General features: G+C 36.9%; 2 protein-coding genes across 2 annotated transcripts; one reads left to right on the forward strand and one right to left on the reverse strand.

Annotated features, from left to right (window-relative positions):
• Positions 1-221: 221 nt before the first annotated feature.
• Positions 222-25,466, forward strand: LOC135681273 (kynurenine 3-monooxygenase). Its single transcript, XM_065195652.2, has 18 exons — positions 222-428; positions 895-964; positions 3,380-3,477; positions 3,923-4,012; positions 4,554-4,602; positions 5,867-5,954; positions 6,481-6,576; positions 7,451-7,523; positions 11,519-11,590; positions 12,607-12,669; positions 13,075-13,133; positions 19,509-19,566; positions 20,020-20,109; positions 20,880-20,937; positions 21,178-21,260; positions 21,818-21,919; positions 24,264-24,323; positions 24,549-25,466. The coding sequence occupies exons 1-18, from the start codon at positions 381-383 to the stop codon at positions 24,693-24,695; spliced, it is 1,404 nt and encodes a 467-aa protein (XP_065051724.2). The 5' UTR covers positions 222-380; the 3' UTR covers positions 24,696-25,466.
• LOC135681274 (uncharacterized) lies at positions 13,442-15,422 on the reverse strand. Its single transcript, XM_065195653.2, has one exon. It carries the CDS (start codon positions 15,110-15,112, stop codon positions 14,036-14,038), a length of 1,077 nt encoding a protein of 358 aa, XP_065051725.2. The 5' UTR covers positions 15,113-15,422; the 3' UTR covers positions 13,442-14,035.
• Positions 25,467-26,458: the final 992 nt, after the last annotated feature.

Consider the following 26,458-nt stretch of genomic DNA (forward strand, 5'->3'; position numbering starts at 1 on the left):
GGGGGGGTCCAGTCCCCCCCCCGTCCCCCCGGGATTTACGGCCCTGGGAGACACATCTAGATCACATTCTTGTCATTTGAATGTGACGATCCATATAACGTACATTACCCCCCCCCCCCCGAAGTTTTATCATCAGGTTTGCGAAGGAGCAACTTTCTGAAAAAGGAGGGGGGGCATAGGTTATCCGCCACTGTTTGTGTAAGGAAGCTTCTATGCTTGCACTGGAAAATGCCCTAGGGACTGGGCGGAACGAGGGTGTGTATTGATATTAAAACGAGACAAAGCACGCATGTGGCTCATGGCTGATACGTTTCTTGTCATTTTTTATTTGGAAAATAATCCACTGCTGGGCTGAAAATTAAAACGATCTATATTTAAAGATGGAAAATGAGAATAAAGGAACAGTAATCATTGCAGGCGCTGGCTTGGTATGTTTTTTAAGTACACTCGACAGATAAAGGCCTAATCGCCAAAGTAAAAACAAATCAAACTTCGTTTATTGGTAGACCTAAATTTCACGTCATTTCACCTAAATTTATATTCAGCTACACTAGGTTCAAAGTAGTGCATTGGTTGCTGTAAAAGCAAATGTTTCACTTGAATTGGATTAGCAAACGAATTTTTTGTTCTAGCAATATTTATGCAGACTGGATAAAAATTACATAATAAGCCCAGTTAGGGAAGGCCTGACTATGCTGTTCGAGAACCTAAATTTGTCTTCTGTTTTTATATGACAAGGCATCTACCTGCTCAGCAAACATGAAGTTTTATGGTTTGTAAATTTTCGAATTAAAAAATTGTTTTATGACTAATAGTTGATAACATAGCTGTATAAACGTTTCTCAATTTTGATTTTGTGTAAAAATACTTTCAGTAAAAAATTTTTCATTGTAGGTTGGATCACTTGATGCACTTTATTTTGCCCAGTATGGATTTGATGTTCATGTTTATGAGAGCAGACCAGGTGACAAGTTCAGCAGTTTTCCAACCCTTTTTGGGGGTTATCAAGCTTTGTTTTTTTAATATGGGTCAATCTGATCCTTCATTTTTACCACATTTTTAAATGAAATCGCATAATCCAACTTTGTACTTTGAGCAATCAATGATGAGCAATCAATGAATCTGAGATTGGAATTGTTTACCAGACACTACCCTAAAGAACATATAAATGAAGGTTTCAAAGATATGTCAGCAAACCACAGAAAATGAAGCCTGATTTCCATCAGTTTCCAGGGACTTATCTGTTAGCAATGGGGCTTATTTCTTAGTGCAGGCAAATGAGTAGAATTCAACAAAAAGTTCTTTGTTGTCATAAACAAACACTCATACAATGCTGGACTTTTAAATCTGAAAATAACAAGATAGGGAACTTCAGCTCTTTCTTAACTGAAAACAAGTTGTCATCTTAACTGTACCACTGCCATCTAACAGTTTACCATTAGTTGCAAATTTTATGTTTTCCACCTTAATGATGTATCCTTGCTGGATCAAAAGTAACATGTAAATTCTGCCTGTGTCTGTGCTGTACATCAAAATGTTAATTTAATTCTAAATGCTATTGGCTTACAGTAGTCATATCATCATGACCTTATTGATCTGATAGTCTGTGATCAAAACTCATAATTTGCATGATCCATTGCTGTGAAAGTTGCTTTGGGTAGTGAGTTAGGTGAGTAGTATCTTTATCAATACATAAAAAAAGAGATGAAGTTGAGCCAGATTTAGAGGATGGTGATGAAAGTGAGAATTTTGAAGATGTTTGGATTGGGTTCAGACAGTGGACAACAACTGGTTGAACTCACTTAACATTGAAATGATACTTCCACTAACAGAATTTATTGATGATCCAGTTTCATGTCAAGCTGGCACAACACCAAAACAACATTTCTCTTGCCAAACAATCTTTTTGTTGTACAGAATTTGAAAATTGCTTTGAGAAACAAATTTTGAAACAAACTTAAGTTATTCGTCTAGCACTTTTCAGAGTATAAAACGTCAGAACATAGATGGAAAACTCTACCTTAAAATACTCAGTTTTGGATCGAAATAGGCAAATCAGAAAACACAAACACATGACTGTTGAGGTTGTCCAATCAGTTCCGCTTGCCTGTTGAGAATGTTACCAATGGAGTCCTAAGGTGAAAACAAACTTATTCTGTCTACACAAAAGCGGTCTGTCATGTTTATATAGTAGATAGATTCACAAACTGCTAGATGGAACGATGATCAGGCTTGCCAATAATGCGAAACATGTCACCGTTATAGTTTTTCACCCAATCTGGGTTTTTCAGTAAATGTCGCTGGATAGTGGAATTCCATGTTTTGGTTGTCGTTCTTGATTAGCAAGACAGAGTACCCTGTTCTCTTTGAGGGAAAGTTTTGTTTCTATTGCTGGAAGGGATCTGCTGTTCTATTATATCCCCCAATCTACAATTCCTACCAATTTCTTTGACATCCCTTCCAAAAATATGCCTGTTTTCTTAAGATTGAAAGGTTTTAATCGCTAAAAACGTGCCTTCCACTTAACTATTCCCTTTCCAAATAGATCGAAGTTCATGCCTATCATAACAAAAACCGCCCAACAAGCAAAAAGTTTATTGCAAAAAACACAATTACGGGAAAAATTAACCCAATTAACCGAAGAATAAACCAATTAACCCTTGTACGTTTTCAGGGTTCTCTGAATAGGAAAAGGGCAAATGAATGGAAATTTTAGGGGAGCGATTCTCCCTTCATGTTCTCTTTGGAAGAGCAATTCATAGCTCGCCTCAGATTGCAAGGGGAGCGTGGAATCACTTGCCTCAAACGGCCAGGCCTGATGATCTTAGTGAAAAGTTAAACAAAATCACTGCTCACCCTTTTGTTGCATGATCACAATAAAGCCAATAGCCTTGGGTGACTAGTGCAAGGTGTGTACAAGATGAGATCTAGGGACACCATTAGAACCACAGTCACTGCTCAACCAACCCCATTGTTATGTACTTAAGGCATAATTATGTCCTCATTGAGTCTTCCATCTACATATTATTGATGATTTGGAACATGATATCTGATTTGTTTACGAAGTGCTACAGGAAGGTCAGTGGCTTGCATAAAGAATAAGCTTTTTAGATATTGCTTGTGAATATGCTTCACAATTGAGGGACTTTTCTTAATTGAACGTCATTGTCAACTGTTATCCCCTGTCCCAAATGGTGCACAAGTATCTCCCTTTGTGACCGTGCCTCTTTTAGCCCAACGACAACTTTAGCTAGCCACAACTATGTGTTTGTTTCTCGCAATGTTATGTCATGTTTTTTTTCTTTTCAAAGTTGGGAGTTTGCTGTACATTGCAAAATCTACCGAAAGTTACCTTACTGTATATTTTATCTTCTTGTAGACCCACGAAAGGAAGAGATTGTTGCTGGACGAAGCATTAACCTAGCCCTATCCAAGAGAGGCATTGAAGCACTGAAAAAAGTTGGTGTTGATGTTGCGGTAAGCAGATATTTATTTAATTTTGAGGATATATTTTATAGTTTTCCTTTCTTTTATTCTTGCCAACTTATTTAAGTAAATTTGCATTTTTCTAATGTTGAAATGTTAATTACAATGATAGATATTTCGGTTGAGAACGCAAATTTAATTCCAGAATGCTCAATAAATAAAGTAACCCACGAGACCAGAACAAATATTGGTTTCCAAACAAAGAGCTTAAGATTTTAAATGGGTGGAAATATCTATATAACCCCAGACATTATGAAAATTGACCTAAGTATGAGTGTTAACGGAAAGGGGATTGCATACAAACTGTTTTGTACATTAGAATCTAATACCCACATACTTTAGAAGTTTCATGTTCTTATGTTGTCATTCTATTACATGTTGAATATGTTTTGTAGTTCCTCTGATTTCAACATATATACGATTAACTTTTATCCAGGTAACTTCCAAAGGAATTCCAATGTATGCAAGAATGATTCATTCTCATTCTGGAGAGAAAACGCCTATCCCATATGGTAAAAAGACCCAGGTCAGTAAAGTAAGGGTTTCCTGCTTAAGATACCATATTCCCCAGGAAAGTACTCTGGACGTACTACAATCCAGAAATATATGGAGAGTACTCTGGATGTACTACAGACACCTATACGAAGAATACGTATATTGATGGCCATTATGATGCAATCTAAAGGCTGTTATTTGTAAGAAGGTGCATGTCTTTTTTCGTAAGTAGTATAACCAAATGGAATTTTTGATTGGAATGATTGATTGAATGGTTATATTGATTCGTTGGATTGGGTAACTGCTGTTATTGGAGTGGTAGGTTTGATTCTGGTGGCTGATTTGATGTTTGGTATCGCTGATTGGTCAGTGCGACCTGCTGGGTTAACTGATTTGCTTGCTTTATTGATACCAAAGCTATGACTGATGAGCCTTGCTATTTTGACATTTATGGTTTATAACCACTGACCATTGGCATTATATTTCATATTTTTGCCCATCCTGTCACCTAAAGATTTGCGTTGTTAAATTCTTCAATTGATTTTGATCAATTTTCATGCTTTGATTTATAGCATATTTTGTCAGTTGACAGAAGAAAGTTGAACGAATTACTGATAGATGGTAAGTTTGTGGTTACTTTGTTTGTGGTTACGCATCGAAAATTCTGGGTCGATGGTCCGTTTAAGAGCTCATTATCTCAAAATTGGCAGGTATTTTCGTCTTTTCCTTCTCAACGGGGACGCTATCAACCTGTCTCCAACAACAATTCAACAAGCAAACTGTTAGGCGAACACTTGTTGAAAGTGTCAAGTATTGTTAATCCAAACAAACTTGAACTTCTTGTCTGAAACGCTTCGCGTCAGAGTATAAATACTAGAAAAGTTCAATATATATCCAATATAAATATATATCCGTTGGTAGATCGAAATTGATTAATAAGAAACTCGAGCGCACGTGACTCGTAAAGTTGCCCAATAAGTGCCGCTGGCATATCAAAAATATTTCCAATGGAATCATGAACTCCTTCTATCTACACAATTAGCCTGTTTAGATCCAAAACGGGGTATATATATTTCCTAGCTTGGGGTTTTTGATCATATTATCTGAAGTTTGATACTCTGAAGAGCGTCAGATGAGAAGCCTAAGTTTGTTTTAATATATTCACTTTTTGAAGCCATTTTTAGTTTTTTTTTCTTGATAATTCAGCGGGGAAAGACCCTTTTTTTAACTTTATTGCAGTCGAACATGACAGTAGAAAGCTAATCGGAGAAAGTTTATTTGCAATCAAGAAACTTATGTTTCAGCTCTAAGTTTTGCATCTAAGTGCTCGATACTGTACTCAGAGGCTAAAGTATTGCTTCGATAGCAATAGGTTTATCCCAATATATCTTCACTTCTTAACATTCTGACCGACCAGCCTCAAACAGAGGAAGAAAATGAACCCTGGTAATATTTTTTTGCTGCTGCTGAATAAGCCCCCACCTTCGAGTAAGCCCCTCTCGCTCGTATAAGCCCCCACACAAAAGTATTTTTTGCGAAATAAGCCCCCGAGGTCTTACTCGAGGACTTACAGTGTGATAATGATGTCTTTTTGTATGCAATGAGTTGCAAGAAAGATTGCTTTAAAAGAATCAGAAAGAATCAGTACTAGAAAGAATCAGCTATTTGTTGGACGCCTGCTTCGTAGCCTGCAGGCAAATTTCACCTTCAGAATATGCTTCGTAGCCTGCAGGCAAATTTCACCTTCAGGAGATACTGCTTAATGTGGTATTGATGCATTGTATGCTATGTGTCGTTTTGGTATGTTGTTACACTGATATAGAGTGTGCTGCTAAAATAGCAATTTTTGACGCGTTAACCTGAATTTCTGTTGTTCTTATTGCAGAAGCTGAAAATAACCCAAACGTCCACTATCACTTCGAGCATAAAATCATTGCAGCGGATTTGGAGTCGTCCACATTAACATTTTCAGAGTAAGCTTTCCATTGACTTATCTTGTGTGACGAGTCTTTGTTTATTTTAAGTCTTCGACCCCAACTGCATTTGGTGCTACGGTTTTTGCAACCTATAATTCGAAAAACTTTTATGTTATTTGGTTAGTCTACAAACGTCTTTTCTTGGACGTGAATAAATGGCCAACATGCTCATGAAAACTGCAAAATCGTTTCTGGCTACGTATTCCTCCATTTCAAGCAGTAAGGTCTAAAACGCGGACCTCGCGGTCTTCCTGATAACAAATATACTTGCAATCGACCCTTTCTTTGTTCAGATACTGCCTTATTACCAAATTTGAATTAGGTTCCACGATAACCTCGCTTTAGTAATCGCCTGTAGTAAATTACTGACCTGATTTTATCCCTATTCAGAAGCCATTTTGAAAGAATATAGGAAGATATCATCCAAATGCATCTCGTATGGTTATCACGAAACCTGCACATAATCTGTAAAGTTGATGGTCTTTATAATTTATTCTAAATAATTCTATAATCTTTCTTAAAGTGTGAATGCACAGAAAAAACAGCAAACTGGAAACCTTATTATTGGATGTGATGGTGCATTCTCGACCATTCGCAAAACCTTGATGCGAAATACAAGGTTAGATCTAAAACAAAGCTTTTTCAGATTTTTAAATCTATTTTTATCCGAATGCCATTTATGAATTTGTTTATTTACGAAATAAATATCTTTTCCTCAATAATAAACAGCCAACAGATTGGCAAATCATATTGCTATTTTTTAAAGTGCAATTGAAAGGTGCTTAAAGCTGGTGTAAGTTTCTTTTCCAACTTATGTCACAACGCCATTGCGACACAAGTTGCAGACCGATTGCCCCATGTCAACAAGTCATTCCTGTGCTCTGCAACGGTGCTCTTTTGCTCTCGCAAGTAGGACACACTTTTTGCAACCATTGTCAGAATTTTTATAGCAACTGTACCGTGTAATATCGATTTTTGAAACTTGGAACACAATCGCACCCTTGGCGCAAGCGCAGTTCAAGGTAGCGTGACACACCCCTTAAAAATTTTTTTGCAAAGATTTTAGCTCTATTATATTAATTCATTCAGTTTTACACATTGGAACTTGATTGGAACTAATATTTAACAAGGGGCAGCTCTAACTAAAAAGCATCCCCTACAATCGATGTATCAAAAAAGCGACTAACGTTCTTCAAATTGGACAAGGCCATTACGGAAGAACTCCAAAGCTTCCACAAAATTATGATACTTTAAGTCGCTCTTTGATCAGACCCATCCCCCTTTCAAAGGCGTACTTTGTTAAAAGGCTTACGAGCTATTCATTTGGGTTTATAATAGTGAAATAGGTACCGCCTCAAAGTTACTTGTGTGTACATGATTGTTGCCAAAGACCGGCAAAAATTCGATCTAGAAGTCGGAACTGCCTCGAGAGAATGTTTAAAGATTTAGCTAAATGCAAAGAGTAACAAGATTATATATCTCTTGACTTTTAGAATGGACTTTAGCCAAACGTATATCCCGCATGGCTATAAGGAAATCCAGATGCTGCCCAATAAAAACGGCGAAGTAAGCTGATTATTCTGCTCTGTTAGATCACTATTTGTTGTGTTTACTTTTGTTTATGAAGTGTAGCTATTCGTTTCTGACATTATCTTCTATTTCTTCGTTTCGGTTGGGTCTTCTCCTATGTAGTTTGTTGGTTGGGCGGGCTAAGGCTCACGATTTCCTAACAAGATAACATCTTGGATGGGCTTTCGGCAGCACCGCCAACTGGGGAGGGTAGCCGGTGCAATTTCCACAGGGCCCGGGCTCATCTGATGCCCTTAGTTATGGAATCTGTTTTCATTGTCATACTCTAGAATGTCAAGCAAGCAAGGTCAATTTGCTGTCAAGCATGGAGCAACACCCATTGGCTGCCCCCGGGCCCGGTTTCGCTTTTGGTGGCCCTGGCTTTTGCCAAGTGTAGCGTCTGTCAATTAAACGACAAAAGCCCGAATTTTTCGATGAGAACGCTGACTGAGGTAGGGGGGGGGGACCTGAGCTCTACCATTCCCCCCATAATTTGAAGAAATGAAACTTTGCTGTAATTTTTCATTTCTACATTAGGCATACAACTATCATGAATGAAGTTGGATTATTACAAATATTTCACATGTCAATCCAATAAATTTAACAGAAGAGTAGACCTGACACAGAATCTTAGAAATCTGTCCTTTACAAATCGATAGCTTTGAAGATGGGTGGAGACGAAAGCTAAAAACAAAATGAACAACTGATGTGATTGGACATTTCTCGTTAGTCTTTATTCGTTTAAAGTCAATTGGAGAAAATTTGCCCCTAATTCTATTTTTAGATGAGGCTACAAGGGCCCAGTCCTCTGTGTTTTACTCTTCATGAACAAGAAATTAACACGAGGCGTGGCAGGTATAACCAATAAAGAGGACTGGGCACTAATACTCCTGTTTAAAATTAGCACTGAGGGCATGCTTGAAAATACATCAAATTGTCTATACCTGCCACGCTTTGTATTAATATTCTTTCCGTGAAAGAGAAAAACACAGGGGACTAGGCTCTAGTACCCCCGCCAAAAAATAAAATGGGAAAGGGGCATATTTGATAATTCTCAAACTCTAACCTTGTTCAGTGCATCAAATTGTCTATGCCTACCAAATTGTGTGTTTTTATCTGTTTCTATACGATAGATGAAGGTTTATCTTCCTGTGGGGAAATGGCATGAGAACCCCTTGTGAAAATAGGGGCAATTTTCAGAATCTGTCCAATTCTTATCTTTTTCAGCGTGGCAGTGTCTTTGTCTGCCCAATCTCTTGCTTTTATCACAATTTGCACGATCCTTACAAATATCTGCTTTTATCTACTGCACGACATTTCAAGGAAAACACTTTTTTTTCAAAGCCTACAAGTGTAATACCAAAATTTACTGGCTTTTCTTATATTTTGTATTTTTTTTCAAAAATTTTTGCTGGGACCTATTTGCGGCTACCATGCTTAACCGAAAATAAGGCCAACAGAAATTTTGTTGTACTTAATCAACTTGTTGTACGAAAGTTTGTATTCCTTAAATACGATAATTTCGTGTTGCACTGTTCGTTACTACTTAAGGCACATTTGTTATTTTCTTAGTAATTTCTCCTCAATCCTTTGCAAGGCTTACTGCAGAAAGACTATAAAAGTTTTAGAAATTTTGCCTCGCTTTTTGGCTTTGAAGCTATGTTTTGTACAACGAAAGTAGCAAACAGGAATCAAACTGTAAAAGAACGATCAAATCTGAAACTACAAAACGAAACTTGTTTATCTTGGTCTTTATGTTTTCATACTGCTGATAAAGATATTGCCAAAGTATTCAAATGGAATTTGCAGAAATCTTAAAGTTTTAATTATTGCACTGTTTAAAGTGCCTATGCAGCGAAATTTACCATTCCAATATTTTAAAAGAAATCTATAGAATCCTTCGTTCTTGTCCTTATACAAAAAAACAGAATTCCGATAAGTTAAATGGTTCTTTTTTATTGAGTGTCAAAGTATGCATATTTTGCAGTTGCATTGCGAAATTTTATTTCCCGCTGTGACGTCACAGTGATGAGTCGAGGAGAAACTGTTCAGTCAGGCCTGTTAAATCACTTATAGGGTCGAATTGTGCAAATTGTGATACTAGCATGAAACTTTGCAATAAGGGGAAGTTTGATACGCTTAAAAAGATAGAATACTGACCCCGACTGAAAATTGCCCCCCTTTTCTATTTTTAGAGTGCAAGATATGAATGGGAACTATATCACATTTTAGCATATCAAAGTCAGCATATCAAACTGCCTTTATATTAAGAATTTCCATTCTCTGTTTATGGCCAATGGTGGAATTAGGGGTCTCGACCGGAGTACCCCAGTCTAAAAATAGAGCTTAGGGGCAAGGTATGATTTGGGTCTATATCCAATCTTTTTCTGCATGTCAAACTGCCTTTATATTGAGAATTCCAAGTTTCTATGACCTGGCGTTCTCTGTTTTTGGCCAGGGGTCTGGACCAGAGTGCCCCAGTCTAAAAATAGAATTTAAGGGGCATCATATTATTTGGGTTTATTTCACATCTTTTTCGGCTCGTTGAACTGTCTTTTTATTGTGAATTTCAACTTTCTATGACCTGGCATTCTCCGTGTATGACCAAAGGTACAATTAGGGGTCTTGACCGGAGTACCCCAGTCTAAAAATAGATCTTATGGGCAAGATATGATTTGGGTCTATATCACATCTTTTTCAGCGTATCAACCTTGGTGTTTTCTGAAAGTTTGGTAGTTGAATCAAAATTTGCACAATTTTTCTGCTTATCTCCTTCACTAAAACCTATTCTGTACAACCTGATTGCTGTCGACCCGACTCATCACTGTGACGTCACCAACTGGCCTTGGTTTTCGCAAGTACTACTTAATTTCAAACTCTGATTAAACACACTTTTGCTGGTCAAATTATGACAATTTTGGTGTCAAACGTATCGGAAAAGATGGGAAAATATAACTCTTAAAAAAAAGCGCTGTATAGGGATTATAATGGGTGATCAATTAGCGATTAAGGTACTACGAAAACCTCTGTCGACGCAACGAAATGCGCAAATATTTGTTACAAGTTAAGTAGGAGAATAGTACTTGTGGAGATATCCTTTTACGGCATTTTGACAGCCATGGTATATTAGAATATTATTAGACAAGCCCATGGCTTCAAGCTTTGACTTTTTTCGACTAGTGAGAACAGAACAGAACAACAAAACTAGAATTGTACCCTGCAATAGAATATTAAATAAGAGTATGCTCGAGGATCGTTTGAATCGATGTATAAATGCTACAATTGGCCACTACTAGACACACGCCAGACTGAGGCATGCAAGGATGTTTTTCAAAACCTTTTTGAAATCATTTTGAGTGACAATATATTGAGGGCAGCAAAGCAAACATACCTTGATCTCGGTTGGAAATTTCATTTTTGTAATTGTATTTATTCTCTTGTATTTGATGATGAAATTGGATGTAACTGCCGAAATTGAGATTGGGAAGGTTGTGAATGTGACTGCCGAATTTGAATTTTAAAGTATTTACCGTAAATATTAGCTATAGTGTAATTTTGAAAATATTGTTAAAAGGAAAAAGTTGGCCTTTATTATAATCAGGTTTTTTCTAGCCAGCTTTAAAGTAATTGTATTATTATTATTTTTAATACATTTTCTTTCACTTTTATTATGGCTTAGGACACATGGCAAACGGTGATAGCGGTCATTTTGTAATTGTTGAAGTGTTTATCTGACCTAATTTTTAATTTTATTTGTCTATTTGTCTGTTTATTTTTTTTCATTTGTTTATTTTTCTATATTGTGACTTTGACAATCAGTTAAGGTATTGGAAATATGCAACGTGCAACCCTTATATTTCACGTACCAACCGCAAACTTGATGATAAATGAGTTATGACATTACATCACCCTGCTCTTCACCAGCCCCCTTCTTCGTTTTGAAACATACTTCTCAGTAACAAACTACTAAAAACCATTTATTTATTTTTTAGTACGTGATGGAGCCTGGCTACCTACACATTTGGCCTCGAAATACATTCATGATGATCGCTTTACCAAACCAAGTAAGTCTCTTACATTCTCTTTCACCTGACGAATTTCTTCTCTCTAAGTGTGGCAAGATATTTGCTTATAATATCATGAATGCTCTCTATCGATCTTGTTGTTTTTGGTATTATTTGTCATATCACAGACGATGCCGACCTGAATCACATTTTTCATCACCATGCTTTTAGTAGTTTTAACCCACACAAAATTCAGCAAGATCACAACGACTTTGGTAAAATTCAATCTTCACAATCATTTTCATGATCGTGAAAATCTCTGCTACAATAACTATTATAGCGATCAGAACAGCTTTGAAAAAGACAACCATTTTATTGTCGTCACCACTCGATCGAAAAAACCTTGAATATTATAAAAATCTTGACAGATATTTTGATTTCGGTGTTATCAATCAGTATTTGGTATCTTTATAAGAATGACAGCGAAATCTAGGCTATCATAACGATCATAGCAATGTGAATATCTATGCATTATAATAATCGTGGTTACCATTGATTGCAACGATCTTGCCTATTGTAGCTCGTTGGCTTTGGTGATAGGTATCAGCTTGTTGTCTTATACCATAACACCGATGCTCTGGGGTATCATACCTTTTTCTAGCGATATCCCGACACTAGCCATAGTTAAGTTACCAAACAAAAATTTTGATATCAGACACCTACTTAAGTGCAACGGCAACAACATTTTATACCTATTGCAATGAAAATCTATTAAGACTATCATAGCTACAGAACAGCCTTGAAGATGACAACAGTTTCACCATTGATCGCGATTACCTTTTTTATAATGCTTATCATTATTGGTTCCATTATTCTAACGATTAAACAACCCCAACCACTTAAAAGCATTATAAGTAATCTTGAAGTCGAAAGCAACGACAAAGAAAGCATCAGCAACATGCCATGCCTCGCTCAATCGTTGGTTTCACGACATATCCATTACCTTGCATCTTTCTCGTGTCATTTTGATTTTGTATTTTAATGCTTATATTTAAATGCGCTGTATTTGCTTCTAGGACAAAACATTTACTTGCACGCTCTTCATGCCCTATGAAATATTTGATGGAATAAAAACTGCGGTGAGACATTTTATTAATTACATCCTTAGTTCTTACGCTATTGGCGAATATAACAGGACGGTTCTAAGCTGCCTGACTGTCTTTAGATCGTATGTTTTTGTTGCAATTCAACTATGCTCCAAAACACTCTTTCTTTCCTTTTCTGTCCCTTAGTCTTTCATGTGATGTTTCTCAAGACCAAATAGAAACAGACTGATATAGATCTTGATGGGTCAATGTTTGCAAATCCATTAAAATTATGAAACTTGACTAGCTTTCAAACATTATGCGAAGCACCTTTTATAGCTGCACTATAAAATGAAGTCGTTTGTTGAAAATAATGAGATGGATTTGAATGCTTGTTAAACAACTGTCTGTGATTCTGCAGTCTCTGAGCAGTTGATTTTTAAGTTTCTTTTTTATTAGGATGACGTTCTTGCATTCTTCGAAAGAGAATTTCCCGATGCAATTCCGCTAATCGGAAGGTAGTTGTCTTCGCAATATACTTTTACTGGTTCTTCTAATAATTAGTTATACTCATAAAGGTATTTTTCACTTTTGTGCAAACAAATCCAAACTAGACCCCGTGGCTTTAGCTTTGTTTTTGAAAGTTGACTAAAAGAGTACAATTTCTTTTACGCTGGTTTGTTGAAGACCTTATCATTACAAGTAATTGATAGCACCTAACTAACTGGCCTAAAAGTTTTATTGCTCAATATTCTTTCAAGGAAAAAAGATTATCAGAAAATTTATTTCATAAATCTATGTCAAGAATTCAGAGAGGTATTGGAACTTTAAAGCAAGATTCAGAGATATGCTCTATCAAAAATTTCAGGTCGATTCTTCTCAATTTTTTCTTAATCCAAAGAATAGGAACTTGTTCTCTGAAGATATTATTCCAACAAACCTCAGATTTTGTAAGCTAGACCTGAAATCCATAATTTAAAACTAAATTTTCGCTTATTTAAAAGGGATATTTTGTAGTAATGTTCTTGTTGTATGAAAATCTTCAAGCCTGTTTTAAACGCCTATCCCTGAAATTGTTTTTGCAGCACTGCCTGCGGTTAAAGCATTACACATAAACATCATTTCTAAGTTATTTGTTTCAATTTGCTCGATATGTCCAAAATCAGAGTTGAAATAAAAGAGAATTTGAGAGAAAAGAAGTAATTTCTATCATTTGATTTGATATTATAGTCATATTCATTCATTTTTACAGTTTTATGACACTAACTACATAAGGGCAATTTCAAACACTCAATTACAAAAATCGGAATTTAAGCATTAGCTACACTAGAAATTTTTCATTGTGTTTTAGCACTTAATGCTAAATTAGTCAAACATATGCGCATATTTTCACTAAATAAAGATTGCTTGTCTAAAGTTTTTAAGAAACGGATTTTCGAAACCTGTTTAGTTCATCTAAAGAGTCTCTGGTATACTGTGTCAAGTATGGAACTGCGTCGAGCCTTCTATAATAATCAGGAAAGAGCGTGTACTGTATGCAAGGATCTGCTACCAAATGACTATACACAGGCGAGAATGCTGATCTTTCGTACGATGGGCTTCGTGGTGAGTAACACGTTGATGCGCGCGACCACGAGTGGTGCCTGCGGGACGACACATGGCCTCTCAAAGGATCTACTTGCATTTCCCTTCTCTCCTGCATCTTAGCTTGGAGTTTTTCAGAACTTTGCTCTTTATCCAGCCCAAGAATGCTGTCAATTGTGAAGGATTTTCGTCGTTTTTCTTGAGGAAATAGCTTTGTTATTTTATTTTCGCTGATTCCAAGCTTGTGTTCACTAGCTCCCCAAAACCGAGTTAGTGAATCGCCTCTATATCGATACAAAGACGGTAAAATCGCATATGGCTGAAAGTAGTCTGAGTATACACCAAAGGGGGTGACTGGGCGCCTTGCCTTTCGTCGTGTTCGCCGCCTTCTGTAGTCGCCTTTCGCGAAATCTTCTTCATTTGAAGGATGCACTGCCCAGTAATTCCCCTTGCCGTTTTCGCTTCTCCCTGCTTTAATGAAACATTCGTTAAGGGAGAGGTTGTGTCGAATACTGTTTCGCCAGCTTTTATCTTGAGTCTTGTAGAATGGGTAGTTATCAAGAATGTATTTGTATATGTCCGACAACACCATTTTACGTTCCGGCGAACTTAGTATCGCCTTTGCGATTAACGCTATGTAAGACTGAGTTGGCTTGCTTTCGTCGGGTTTGCTAGAATTGTCCTTCGCTCTTTGGGTTTCGCAAACTTCGTTGTCCTCGTAATCTGAGTCGTCCACGTCCATTGAAGCTTCTCTCTCTTCCACGGTTTTGTCGTAGATTGGAATTTCCTCGTCAGAACTTGGCCCATCGATAGAATTATAACCATCGATCTGTCTTTTCTTTAGTCGTCGCTCATCCGCATATCTTTCAATGTTGTTGTTCTCTTCCATCCTACTAGTAAAACGCTGTTGCATGGAACCTCTTCTTTGGATCTGTGCTTTGGGAGCTTTCCACCTTCAACTGAAGCTTTCAACTTTCTGCATTCGCCTATAAAGCTTTCTGTGGGAATTAACAGTTGCTTATGCTATTAGCAGTTAGGCCGCGCTGTAGTAATATTTTGCTGCAACTCTGTTGCTCCAAAGGTGTCAATTGGAAGTAAACACAAAAGAATCTTAAAAGTAATGATTTCAAAGCTCGTGATTAAGGGGTTGATTTTGACACCAACAAAAGTCGTATAAAATATTAGTCAACCGTGTATAACGTGTTAAGTAGCACTAAAGTCGCTCCCCAGGCTGATATTACCAAGTTTACTGGTGTAACAGAACGGAGGTGATGTGACATCCCTTTTGATGTTGCTGTTGTGAAGAATTTTCTATTAACATCTGTTCATTGTTGTCGTTGCCAGTAGGACAAACAGTAAGTGAGATTAAAGAAGGGACCCTAAATCCTTATTTGTTAGAATTACAAAGTGAGGGGGTATATTAATAGGTGCTAATTTTGTTAGTTTCACATGGGTGTTAATGGAGTAAGTCGTGAAAATGGGGAAGGTCGATAAACTCTGTTCTGTGAAATTAGCACTTCTTGTCTCACTGTTGTATTCAATAGGCTACTGTCTTATTATTCACCCAATGTTTTCTCTGATATTGCTGTTGTAATTGTTTGATGCCCTTGCTTGCCCAAACCAGCCTAGAGTTCCAGCGCCCTCCTATGAGTTCCAAACAAACATTGTTTAATTAGATAGCTCGACCTTTGACAGTTTGCTGTCGAATTTTTCTTTAAAGATTTAAAAGAAGCAATTTCAATAATCCCCCTTCAAGTACACTTTTTCACAGACATGGTTTAAGAAAAGGTTTTTTTTGGGAATGGCTATTTCTTGTTTTTTCCCTCTTCAAAGCCCCACCCCAATGTATTTGTCAAACGTGGATGTAAAAGCTGGTGATATTTCAGAATTTGGTATGAATGCAGGTTTGGTATTCTCTGATCCGAACAATTTTTATCTTCACATTTGAATCTTTATGTTGAAATTAGTCTGTGCTGAAAATTTCAAGTTGTTTTGGCAGTCAGACAGCGAATTAACCCATTTTCAAGATTTAGCTTTTTTTATACATTTCAATGGAATTTGTTGCTGTAGTGAAATTTTTTCACTGCAGCAGCAAGTTTGGGTCAACTCTAAAGAAATATCTAAATATTCGAAACAAAGTAGCATGCGACCGAACTGTCCAAACAACTTAAATTTTTCAGTATAAACTAATTTAAAGATGAAGAGTTCGAGTCCCTTTTTGAGAAAGATCCATAGATAGCGAGATACAGAATCAATGACGTCAGCCCGGAACGGAGAATTCAAATTTATTTCAGCGCGCCCTGCAGCTATCATGCAATTTTCGTAAAAGCAGGTATTCCCTAGTGTTTATTACATCGCTACTGGCATTAAGAATTCTAAGATGTGAGAAATTTCAGAAAAAGCGAAATATAGCCAAAGCCAAATAAAACAATTTCAAGTCAAAGAAGTTTCAAAGAAGTCAAATTAACCTTGCAAAACCTAATTTCGTCAATAGCTATATCTCATTTTAACAGATTAACCAATTTTTCATATTTAGAAGTATCGATCGGTGTTCTTTCACAATACCTGGCTCATTTTAAAAAAAAATTTAAGATTACGAATAGATTTTGATGACGCCCATCAGTTTTTTGTTATTCTATGAGATATTACATGCTCTTTAGCTCCTAGTTTCTATGAGCTCCTTCGTAGGTCTGATTGTTGTTGTTTGTTGTTTGTTGTTGGGTTCTGCAAAAAGTTCCCCCGTTATTTTCCGATTTGTCTTGGTTCATGTTCCGTGGAATTGGTACCCTCGCAGCATGTGAAAAATGGCATAGTTAAGACATCCGTGTTTTTGTTCACATGCCGTGAAGCTGGACCGGCTGTTTCGCGAATTTAAATTCTCACGGCAGTAATTTGATTGCACTGACAAAGGCTTTGGTATCGAGCTTGATATGTAATTAAAATTAAGGTGTCAGAATTGTCCGGCCCTTGTGTGCTAAATGGGTGAATTATGACACGTTGTGCTATAAAACTAGCATCGTTTTTACTATTGGCGCAAGTAAGGTTTTTGTGCGTACACGGCGTTTTCACTAACAGATGTTGTTTTCCTTGAAACAATAACAATAGGTTTGTGATTAGTAGCTTTGATACTTCAAACATTATCGTCCTCCGCAAGGGTTGACAACCCATCTATGCTTAGCAGTGGTAGAAATCATCCGTGCACTCCTTTTGTGATCATGCGCATTCGCAGGTTTTATAGCATTGCACCGCCAATTAATATTTTTGGTACAGAGAATTTTGACACAACATTTTAGAAGCCTTTGATCAAATTAGAGCATATCCTTGCCACGCCCTTATCTGAAAGCTAATTCTGTTTGCGCCCAACCCACCTCGAAGAGATGGTGCTTCTCCTGGTAAACCAGATAATTTTTGCCGAAGGTTCGAGTGCTCTTATCTCAACATTGAATTTTCTTTCACTGCAACTATTAACGGTTTGCAAGCAAACATAAAATAACAATTCGGAATGGCATTTTCAACAGCACGGACGATAAGCTTACAAAATCATGAGGGAAATTTTTCAAACAGAAATTGCTCTCCTTTTTTCGTCTGAGGCCGGGTATGTTCTTTCGTCATTATTGTTTTCGGCAAATAAATGCAATCGGCGTTCTTGTGAACCGTTATCTAATTGAAAATCGAATGTTATCGAAAGATTGTCTAAAGTTTGTCGTAGCAGGAAAAGCAGTAAAGGGAAAAATCTTTCTTCGAATAGGGAAAATTCGGTTTGCAAATAGTTGAATCGTCGGTCCTTATTAGCTTATTAGCAATTTTTATCCGTGGGTAGCATATTTTCTTGACCAATAAAAGTTGACTACAACCCTAGAAAAATGCACGTGTTCTACCACCAAAAGTTTCGTCGATGCGATTGTCACAGCTGCGAAATACCCAATCGTAACATTTTGGTTTTAAATTTCCCATAGCTTCTGTACTTCAAAGAAATTCATTTCTAATTTAAATTTTTGCAATTTCCCACGGCCCTTTATTCTTATTGATTTAAAGAAGTTTTTATGTAATGAAGCCAACACGTTTACACTCTCCTCTTTTCATCTGATTTCGCATCAATCTTTTGTTGGAGTCATTCACTGTAAACGTGTGAAATGTTACGGTAATATTTGTGAAAACGTATTGGTCTGTGATTTCTTGATTGTGGGAAACAGCATTGCAATATTAAAACTATGCTGTCTGTTTATGTCTATTTTTGCAAACATTGTTTTGTCGCGGGAATGACTGTTGACCATGTCCTAACTGAAAAATTCTAGGCTACATCTGATTTTCTGTTTAATAAACGTTGTATGAAACATAATACACTGTTTTGCTGTTTAATAGTGTAAAATCGTTCTATATTGAAGCGACCATCTTAACTGCATGGTGACAACACTGTCGTTAGCTACCCTTGATACCAGAGAATCAAAAGGGAGTCGAGTCGAGTAGAACAGTAGAAGAGTGAAATCCATGATAAATTTTTGCAACTTGTTTTATTTCTGTAGCTGATATTTTTAATCAAATCAGTTTGTAATTCTGACACACAGGAGTAATTCTGAAACTTATAAACATATATAGATATTTTTAAATGAAATAAATGAAGCAAAGTCCGTTGAGGGCTCAGACCTAACTGCAGTTAAGAAAAAAGGGCGTGAGCTTCTTGGGCGTGGCTGTGAATATGCAGCATCTCTATGGTATGCAGTGTAACTCAGGTTAAATGGCTTTTTATCTGGCATCATATTGTTTGACTTTGAATGAGAATTGTTATCGGTTCTTCGACCGCTTGTAATCAAGCCTTTAATAAACAGAACTTATAAACTGCATGGTTCCCCCAGAATGAAACGGAAAGGTGCCTCGTGTAGCGGGTCCCACCGGCGGCAGAGTCTCTCTTCCCTCTGCAACACAAATCTTTTGCCTATGGGGCTCGCTGATAGGGTAGAGAAATGCCGAACCACCATACTTGAAATGTGAAATGAGATTTAAGGTTGAGACAAACGTATGACAGACAAATGTTGCACAGAAAATAAAAGAGGAAATTACCGAATACGAATTAAAGCAGCTTATAGGTTATTCGTTTGTTTCGATCGCTGTCGTCGGGGATTTATGCAAGCATCTAATAAATATATTCTCAAAACAACCAACCCCTCACTTTTACTACCCCATTGTTGAATTTCGGTTTGTTGCAGAAAACCTAGTTATATTGCTTCAGTAAACCTTTGTTGAAACAAAGAACAAATGTTTTCATCCATTGATTAAATGTAGTAGACTTAAAGTCAGTTTTGTCCTCGTAGAGAGAAGCTTGCTGAAGATTATTTAAAGAATCCAGTTGGTGATCTCATATCAGTCAAGGTAAACGGTTGCATTTTGAGATGTTTTTTTGCGTACTGCAGACATCATGCCGTAAACACAGGGCTCGCAAGTTGAGTCCGAAGTTGGAGCAGCTTTGTTGCCAAACACTATTTTGAGCGTAAATATGCAAATGATAACCGTCCAGGTAATGTCGTCAAAAGACCGGATAGTAAACATGGACATTCCAGACATTAGACGTCAGAATGCCGGTTCATCAGCCATCAGCAGTCCTTATAAAAGCAGTCAAAAGCCCGGATGATAGCTACCGAAAGATTAAATCGATATCCGATTTGGTCTGTGACGCAGGCAATCGAAAGACCGGATGATATGCGTCATCGGACAAGTGAAAAATGTTAAAATTCTTATACTGTGGATATTCGTACCTCACAATTGATGTTTGATGTAGTTTTTTTATTCTGAAATTCGCTAACGCTGCATTGAAATTACCTTTAGTGCAAACCATACCACTTCAAAGACAAACTGGTCATCAAGGGAGACGCAGCTCATGCAATGGTACCATTTTATGGACAAGGGATGAACTCTGTAAGTGTGCAGTCCCTTGCTTAGAATAGGCTTATTTAGGTGTTTCTTTGTACTTGAAACGTACCTGGCTTTTCTAGATTGATTTTTAATTGATCAAAAAACAACTTTTATTAAAATTTGTGAAAAGTAGCAGTAGGGATGGAAGAAAGTTTTTCCTGCTGGAACCACTCTTAGAAAAGTATTTCTGTGCCTTATACTAGCTATGTAGACATTTTAAGCTCATTGGGCATTGACTCCTTCAGGTAATTGCACACCCCTTTGATTTTTGCAAAGTTTACATTCTGCTTTCTGCAGTAAGCTTCTGCTGCTTCAAAGTACGCTGATCTGGTTTACAAAGCAATCAAATTGTTAATTGTTTTCCACTGACTCAATGCATTTATTATTTCTTCTTTGTGATTTTTCTTCTGGGACCCAGAAAATTCTCGTGAATGAACCAGTGGTCCCGTGGTACGATACTTTCCCCACCACTGAGAAGCAGCGAAGTTAGCTTCAGGGTTGCCAACTGGCCTACTGGAAGGCCAAATTTGAGAAATCTAGCCTTCCGACCTCATTTAGGCCATTTTTTTGGCCTCCTAAAGGAATGTTTGAAAAGGAGATTAAGAAGCAGTGAAGTTAGCTTCGGGGTTGCCAACTGGCCAACTGGAAGGCCAAATTTGATAAATCTATCCTTCCGACCTCATTTCGGCCATTTTTTTGGCCTCCTAAAGGTATGTTTGAAAATGAGATTAAGAAGCAGCAAAGTTAGCTTGATATCTCATTTCATTCCCTAGGGATTCGAGGACTGCTTGGTTTTTAGCAATATTTTCGAAGATAGTAACTTCGATATTGGTATGTATGTTATGGTAACATAAATACTCACTATCCCATACTTGATTTGTGCGATTGATATTGAGGTGAAATTTGATAACACTTCCTTATTTCCTAAAGTATTGTATGAAAATGAACAAAGAGGGTCATGTAAATTACCAATGCAGAAATTTTTGAGCAGACTGGCTACGGTAGTAGCATGGCTGCAGAAAATTCTGTCGTTAATTGCTTGCCGTTTTTTAAATAAATATCTTGTCTCAGGTAAAACCCTTGAAAAGTATTCAATTACAAGGAATCCAGATGCAGAGGCCATTTGCGACTTGGCAATGTACAATTATATCGAGGTTTGTTGTCATTTTCGGCGGGTTTGTTCATTTCCCGCAAAGATCCATTATGTAACGCCATCTTGAATAATTGCTTGTGTGACTACAGCAGTTTGCTTTTGCCGTAAATGTGAAGCAATTGTTTGCTTGCAGAAATATTTTTTCTTTCGTTTCTTTTCAACGTAGACACCAAAACAAGCAATATTGTCAAACAATAAATTTAGGCTCACAGACCTCTTAAATACCTTATCTTTTGAGGAACTATTTCCATCCTAGATTTTGGTACTTCTTTCCAAGCTTTTGTTTATTTGAGAAAAAATCACTTCATCCGAGGGGCAGTCAATCCCGAAAAGCTGTCCATAAAAATAATTATGAATAACTTTCCTTTATTTTGATAATTTTCTGGTTATTTTCTATTATTTTCGAAGAAGTCTCTCGGCTTTTTTTAGTTTCAAAGATAGTTACCTCCTTAGTTTCAGTACTAATTTAGCCCTCTTTGTCATCACTTATTTATTTCTTTCACAATATTTTTAGCCTCGTCAACTTATACTATATGTAACCTGTAATTTCGATTTCAGATGAGAGAGCACGTTAATTCGAAACTCTTCATTCTGAGGAAGTACTTGGACAATTTCCTTTATTATCTTTTCCCAAGTCGATGGATCCCGCTCTACACAATGGTGAGTCATTTGCCCCTAGGCTACTTATTATTATAAATCGCTGACACAGTTGACTGAGCTTGGTTCTAATTCTCATTAGAATCAGTGAAGTTGAAGACTCTCTTGCTTATTACCCTTTCTTAGGACAAGTTTGCACGTGCTTTCGTAAGCCATCCACAATAGTGTCCTCGACTAGTCCGCGACGTCCCTCATTCTTACGCGAATTACGACCAGGCTTCAAACAAACCAGGCTTTAATTAGACGGAATTTCCTTGGGTTTAACCCTTCGTAGTGAACTCTGTTAGCTTTGGTACGAGCATCAGATAGGAATGAAAATGGACACCGTTTTCCCCAACTGGCTAGGGTAGCTTCAATTCGTTCAAGACGTTATTGTTAGCCCCATTCCACAAAGGCCAGAAAACAATGTTCAATTTTGATTATACGGTCAGTAAGGCCAATAAATACATAAGAAATTAAAATGCCCTGTCCGAACCCCCTATTTTGTTTTCTGTGGAAGGTTGCTTGGGAAAGTTGTCGAGAGGAAGAAACGAAAGTATATATGTAGAAACTGCGTCGATTTATTGAAGTAAAGGAAAATATTGAATGAAGGCCTAGCTGAAGTGAACGAAAAGTTCTGTCAAAGTACAAGAAAGTTGCATGTGAAGTTGGCGTTGTGTTGGAATAACTTACTTGCTCAGAACGACCATCAAAGATTAGAAGGACATAACTGTTTAAGGACATGATATCTCATCCCTGTCATTCGATGCATATCATTCGAAACCCTGCAAAGGTGATTGGACTATGCTCTTTTATCGTTTGTTCGACTCCACGTTACGCTGACCAACTTTCGAGGGTTACAAAATCATTCCCTATCTCGTGATCTTGACTCAGCGCTGTTTTTTTCTTCAACTCGATCAGGGTTGCTGGGTGGTCAGGGAAATAATAGCCCAGAGGCGTCATCAGCTGTAACAGTTCGATAAAAGTCATCTCTGCTAAACAGCGACATCATTTTGTTACTTTGCACAAAGTCTTTACAACATTTATTTTGAGGCTTTAATGTGTACGTATGTGATATAGCATAGGAGTGCTCATTCTGTTGCGGGGCTTTGTTTTAATGCTGGTCACATGGGAGAAAATTCTCTAAACAGCTGCATTACTGACTGGGGTTGTCAGAAATGAAAGTCCATAATTCGCAAACGAAGAATGTCCAAAATGCAATTCAATATCTTCATGTGAATTTGTGGTACCAAGGGTAAGAACAACCATTTATGGAACCGAGACTATCAAATATAGAGGGCAGCGTCTTTGGCTCTCTTTACCTCAGCACATAAGGAATGCTCAATCTATTAATGAGTTTAAGAAAGAAATTAAAACCTGGAATGGCACCGACTGTGCATGCAAACTATGTAGGACGTTCGTGCCACAGCTTGGTTTTTTGTAATTCTTTCGTTTTAAATAGCTCAGATTTTTATAGTACTACCCTCTAAATTCTGTTTTCAGTGGATTATTATGTACTTAAAATTTTATGCATTTAATCTCGTATGTATTTATTTGATGTAGTAGTTTTAAAAGTTGGCTTGGATTAGCTCATTTCACTGTAAATAGCTATGTAGCGCCAACTTTATATAAATTGATTATTATTATTATTATTAAATGTGAACAATTTTTTTGCGGTACAGAATTTGAAAATGGCTTTGAAAAAAGCAAACATTTTACGACATACTAAAAGCTTTTTCGTCTGACACTCCTCAGACCATAAAACGTCAGAATAAGGTTCCGAAAGAACACGATGGAAAATATATACCCAGTTGTGGATCGAAATAGGCCAATCAGAAAAACGCAAGCACAAGACCGGTATTTGTCAAATCAAAAAATTGGCTGTTTGTACTTATATCTAGTATGATACTGATATTTAAGAAGCATAACGCTACTGTTTGCTTAAGTTAGGTAGTATAACGCTCCACTACACCACTGTCTTGCTTTATAGAAAGGTATGCTCATTGCATCCAATGAGATCTTCGAATTTAATCATTCGATTTTTGAGCTGGGTCGATGAGGGTCGATGGCGTGCAACAATTTTGCAAATAAGCTATACCTACGAGCAGTTTTGTAACATTAACGACTTGTAATATCATCGCGAAACAAGTTCTGGCTATCGTTCCATTTCAGATGATGTCCTTATTTATTTATTCTTATTCTTTTCGTTACTTTTTTGTTTTTTTGCGTTTTCTTGTTCCCTTTTGTACCGGAAAATATAAGTATTTCAACAACTTCAATAATGACACGTTGATTGATGTTAAAAGAGGTAAACTATATTTCCTTCAAAGAAAGTTCCGCATTACGATAAAGTCATTTTTTGTTAAAGGTGACATTTTCAACTATTCCTTACCACGAAGTCATCGAAAGACGCAAAAAACAAGACAAGGTAATAAACCTTAAAAAATTATACAACCTTTCTGAAAGACCAGCTAGAAGGACCTCATCGCTGTTAGACCTGCGCAATATATGTAATTGATTTCAAGCTACCTAACGTCTTAATTATATCGAATTTCTCAACTATATTGAAATCTTCACATAGATTAATCTTTTTCTGCTTACCAAATTTTCCTAATTCCCTCTTTTTCGTAAATTTGGTTTCCTTTTTTTGTAGGTCCTATCTAAGGCAATTTTGTCACTTTTAACATTTGGTGGACTCGGTGTTCTTTCAATTGCCTATTTCAGACCTCGGTTGACGTCATTCAATTTCCAGCTGCCCAGTATTAATTTGCCTAAAATGAGTTTGTTTGTAAGCAACTAGAAAACAATAACAAATATCGTATGAATGAGTACTTTCTAGCGTATGTAGACAAGCTTGCAAGGTAGGTAGGGGACTGATTTGGTTAGTATGTAGGTAGGTAAGTCGTTAGGTAGAAAGAAGGAGAGTGTTACTTGGCTAGTATTGCTATTGGCATTAGAGGCTTTTCATAGAAAATTTTATATTTATTTGGATATTTATTTGGATATACTTTTTAACATTCCAGGTAGCTATTTTAATATGTTGCCTGGTTCTTAGTTCTTGAATGGAGTTTGCTTCAATGTCATTGTTATCATAAAATGATGAATTTATACAGTAGGCATATTAACGGTTTATTGCCCGTCTTTTGTTCTGTCTGCCCGCAGTTTACTCTGTCTGCCCGCAGTTTACTCTGTCTGCCCGCAGTTTACTCTGTCTGCCCGCAGTTTACTCTGTCTGCCCGCAGTTTACTCTGTCTGTCTCCATTATAAAATGCCTACCCGCATTTTACTATATCTGGATGCAGTTTTGCAGGTCTGTAAATAATAACTGAAGCAGAGGTTACCCGAAAAATTTAACTGAATTGCAGCAAGCTTGGTAATTTTCTTGATGATATATATTTTGGCGTTGAAAAGCAAATAATATTGCTTGTTGAATAAAATATATTTATAGCTTTAAAAGCCTAATTTAAAGAGCATGCGGACATTTTCATAATGTATGTCTCAGTTTAATCTTGATATTTTTACCATAGATGTATGTTAGGCCTTCTGCTAGCATGAGTATGTTTTGCGGTGACTTGAGTTTTTCTTCATGCTTGAACTAACTCTGATTCACATATTTTGAGATTTCTATGTTCTCGATGTTTTAAAACATGATAAAACTTTGAACCAAAAACCCAGTATTAAGTAAGATATACGATAATTTCCAAGCATCTTTTTCACGGGGCCTAAGTGATTTGACTGTGTTTTCTAACCGATTTCTACGTTGCTCTGAAACTTAACTGGTGACCCATCAAAATAAAAAAATATCTATGTGATAGATCAGTTACAAAGTACTGAATAAAATAAAAGATCACTTATATGACAAATTTTGTAAAAAGTCAATATGATAAGAAGTATGATTCAACGATCAGTTCGATTCAACGATCGGACGCAGCCAATCTCCGCTATGAAAACAGTCAGCATCGGGAAGTCAACTTCTCTGTGGCATTTCGAAAATCAGCTGTTCCTGGCCTTGTTGCAGGATCATCATATATAATAGTATGATCTTTTTGACTATCCTCTTGCACAATATTTTATTCACCCTGAGTTCAGCGAGTAAGACTGCTTTTGTTTGCAAAGTCGTTGTTCTTATCAATTCATCACAACATTTAGGAACTCGTCGGAAACAAACTTTTTTAATGTCTGTAGCATCCAAGCTTGTGCTCCACACAGAGTCCATTTCAGAGGGAACTCTTGCTTACCTCGATGTGCCCAGAATAAAAGAAAGCATCTACAGAAGCTTTTTAATATGTCTAGAATTAGAATTAAGGTCAACTGAGCCCCAGCATTGTAACAGAAGGAAACTGTGTTTTTCTCAGGAAGGAGGTGCTGCAATGTTGTTCGAAGGCAGCGATTGCTGTTTTGCTTTACATTGATATGCCTGCTATCTGCCTTTGATGTCAACTCATGGCTGAACATGTTAGGATTTAGAAGCATAAATTCAATTAATTCTTACTGTTTGAAAAATTAATCTTCAATAATTGCTGTTACTAAAGCTAAAGGTACTAGACAGGAAAGCTCTTTTGG

This window comes from Rhopilema esculentum, chromosome 12 (assembly GCF_057945365.1).
Source record: "Rhopilema esculentum isolate cy_ngs chromosome 12, ASM5794536v1, whole genome shotgun sequence".
Taxonomy (NCBI): Eukaryota; Metazoa; Cnidaria; class Scyphozoa; order Rhizostomeae; family Rhizostomatidae; genus Rhopilema; species Rhopilema esculentum.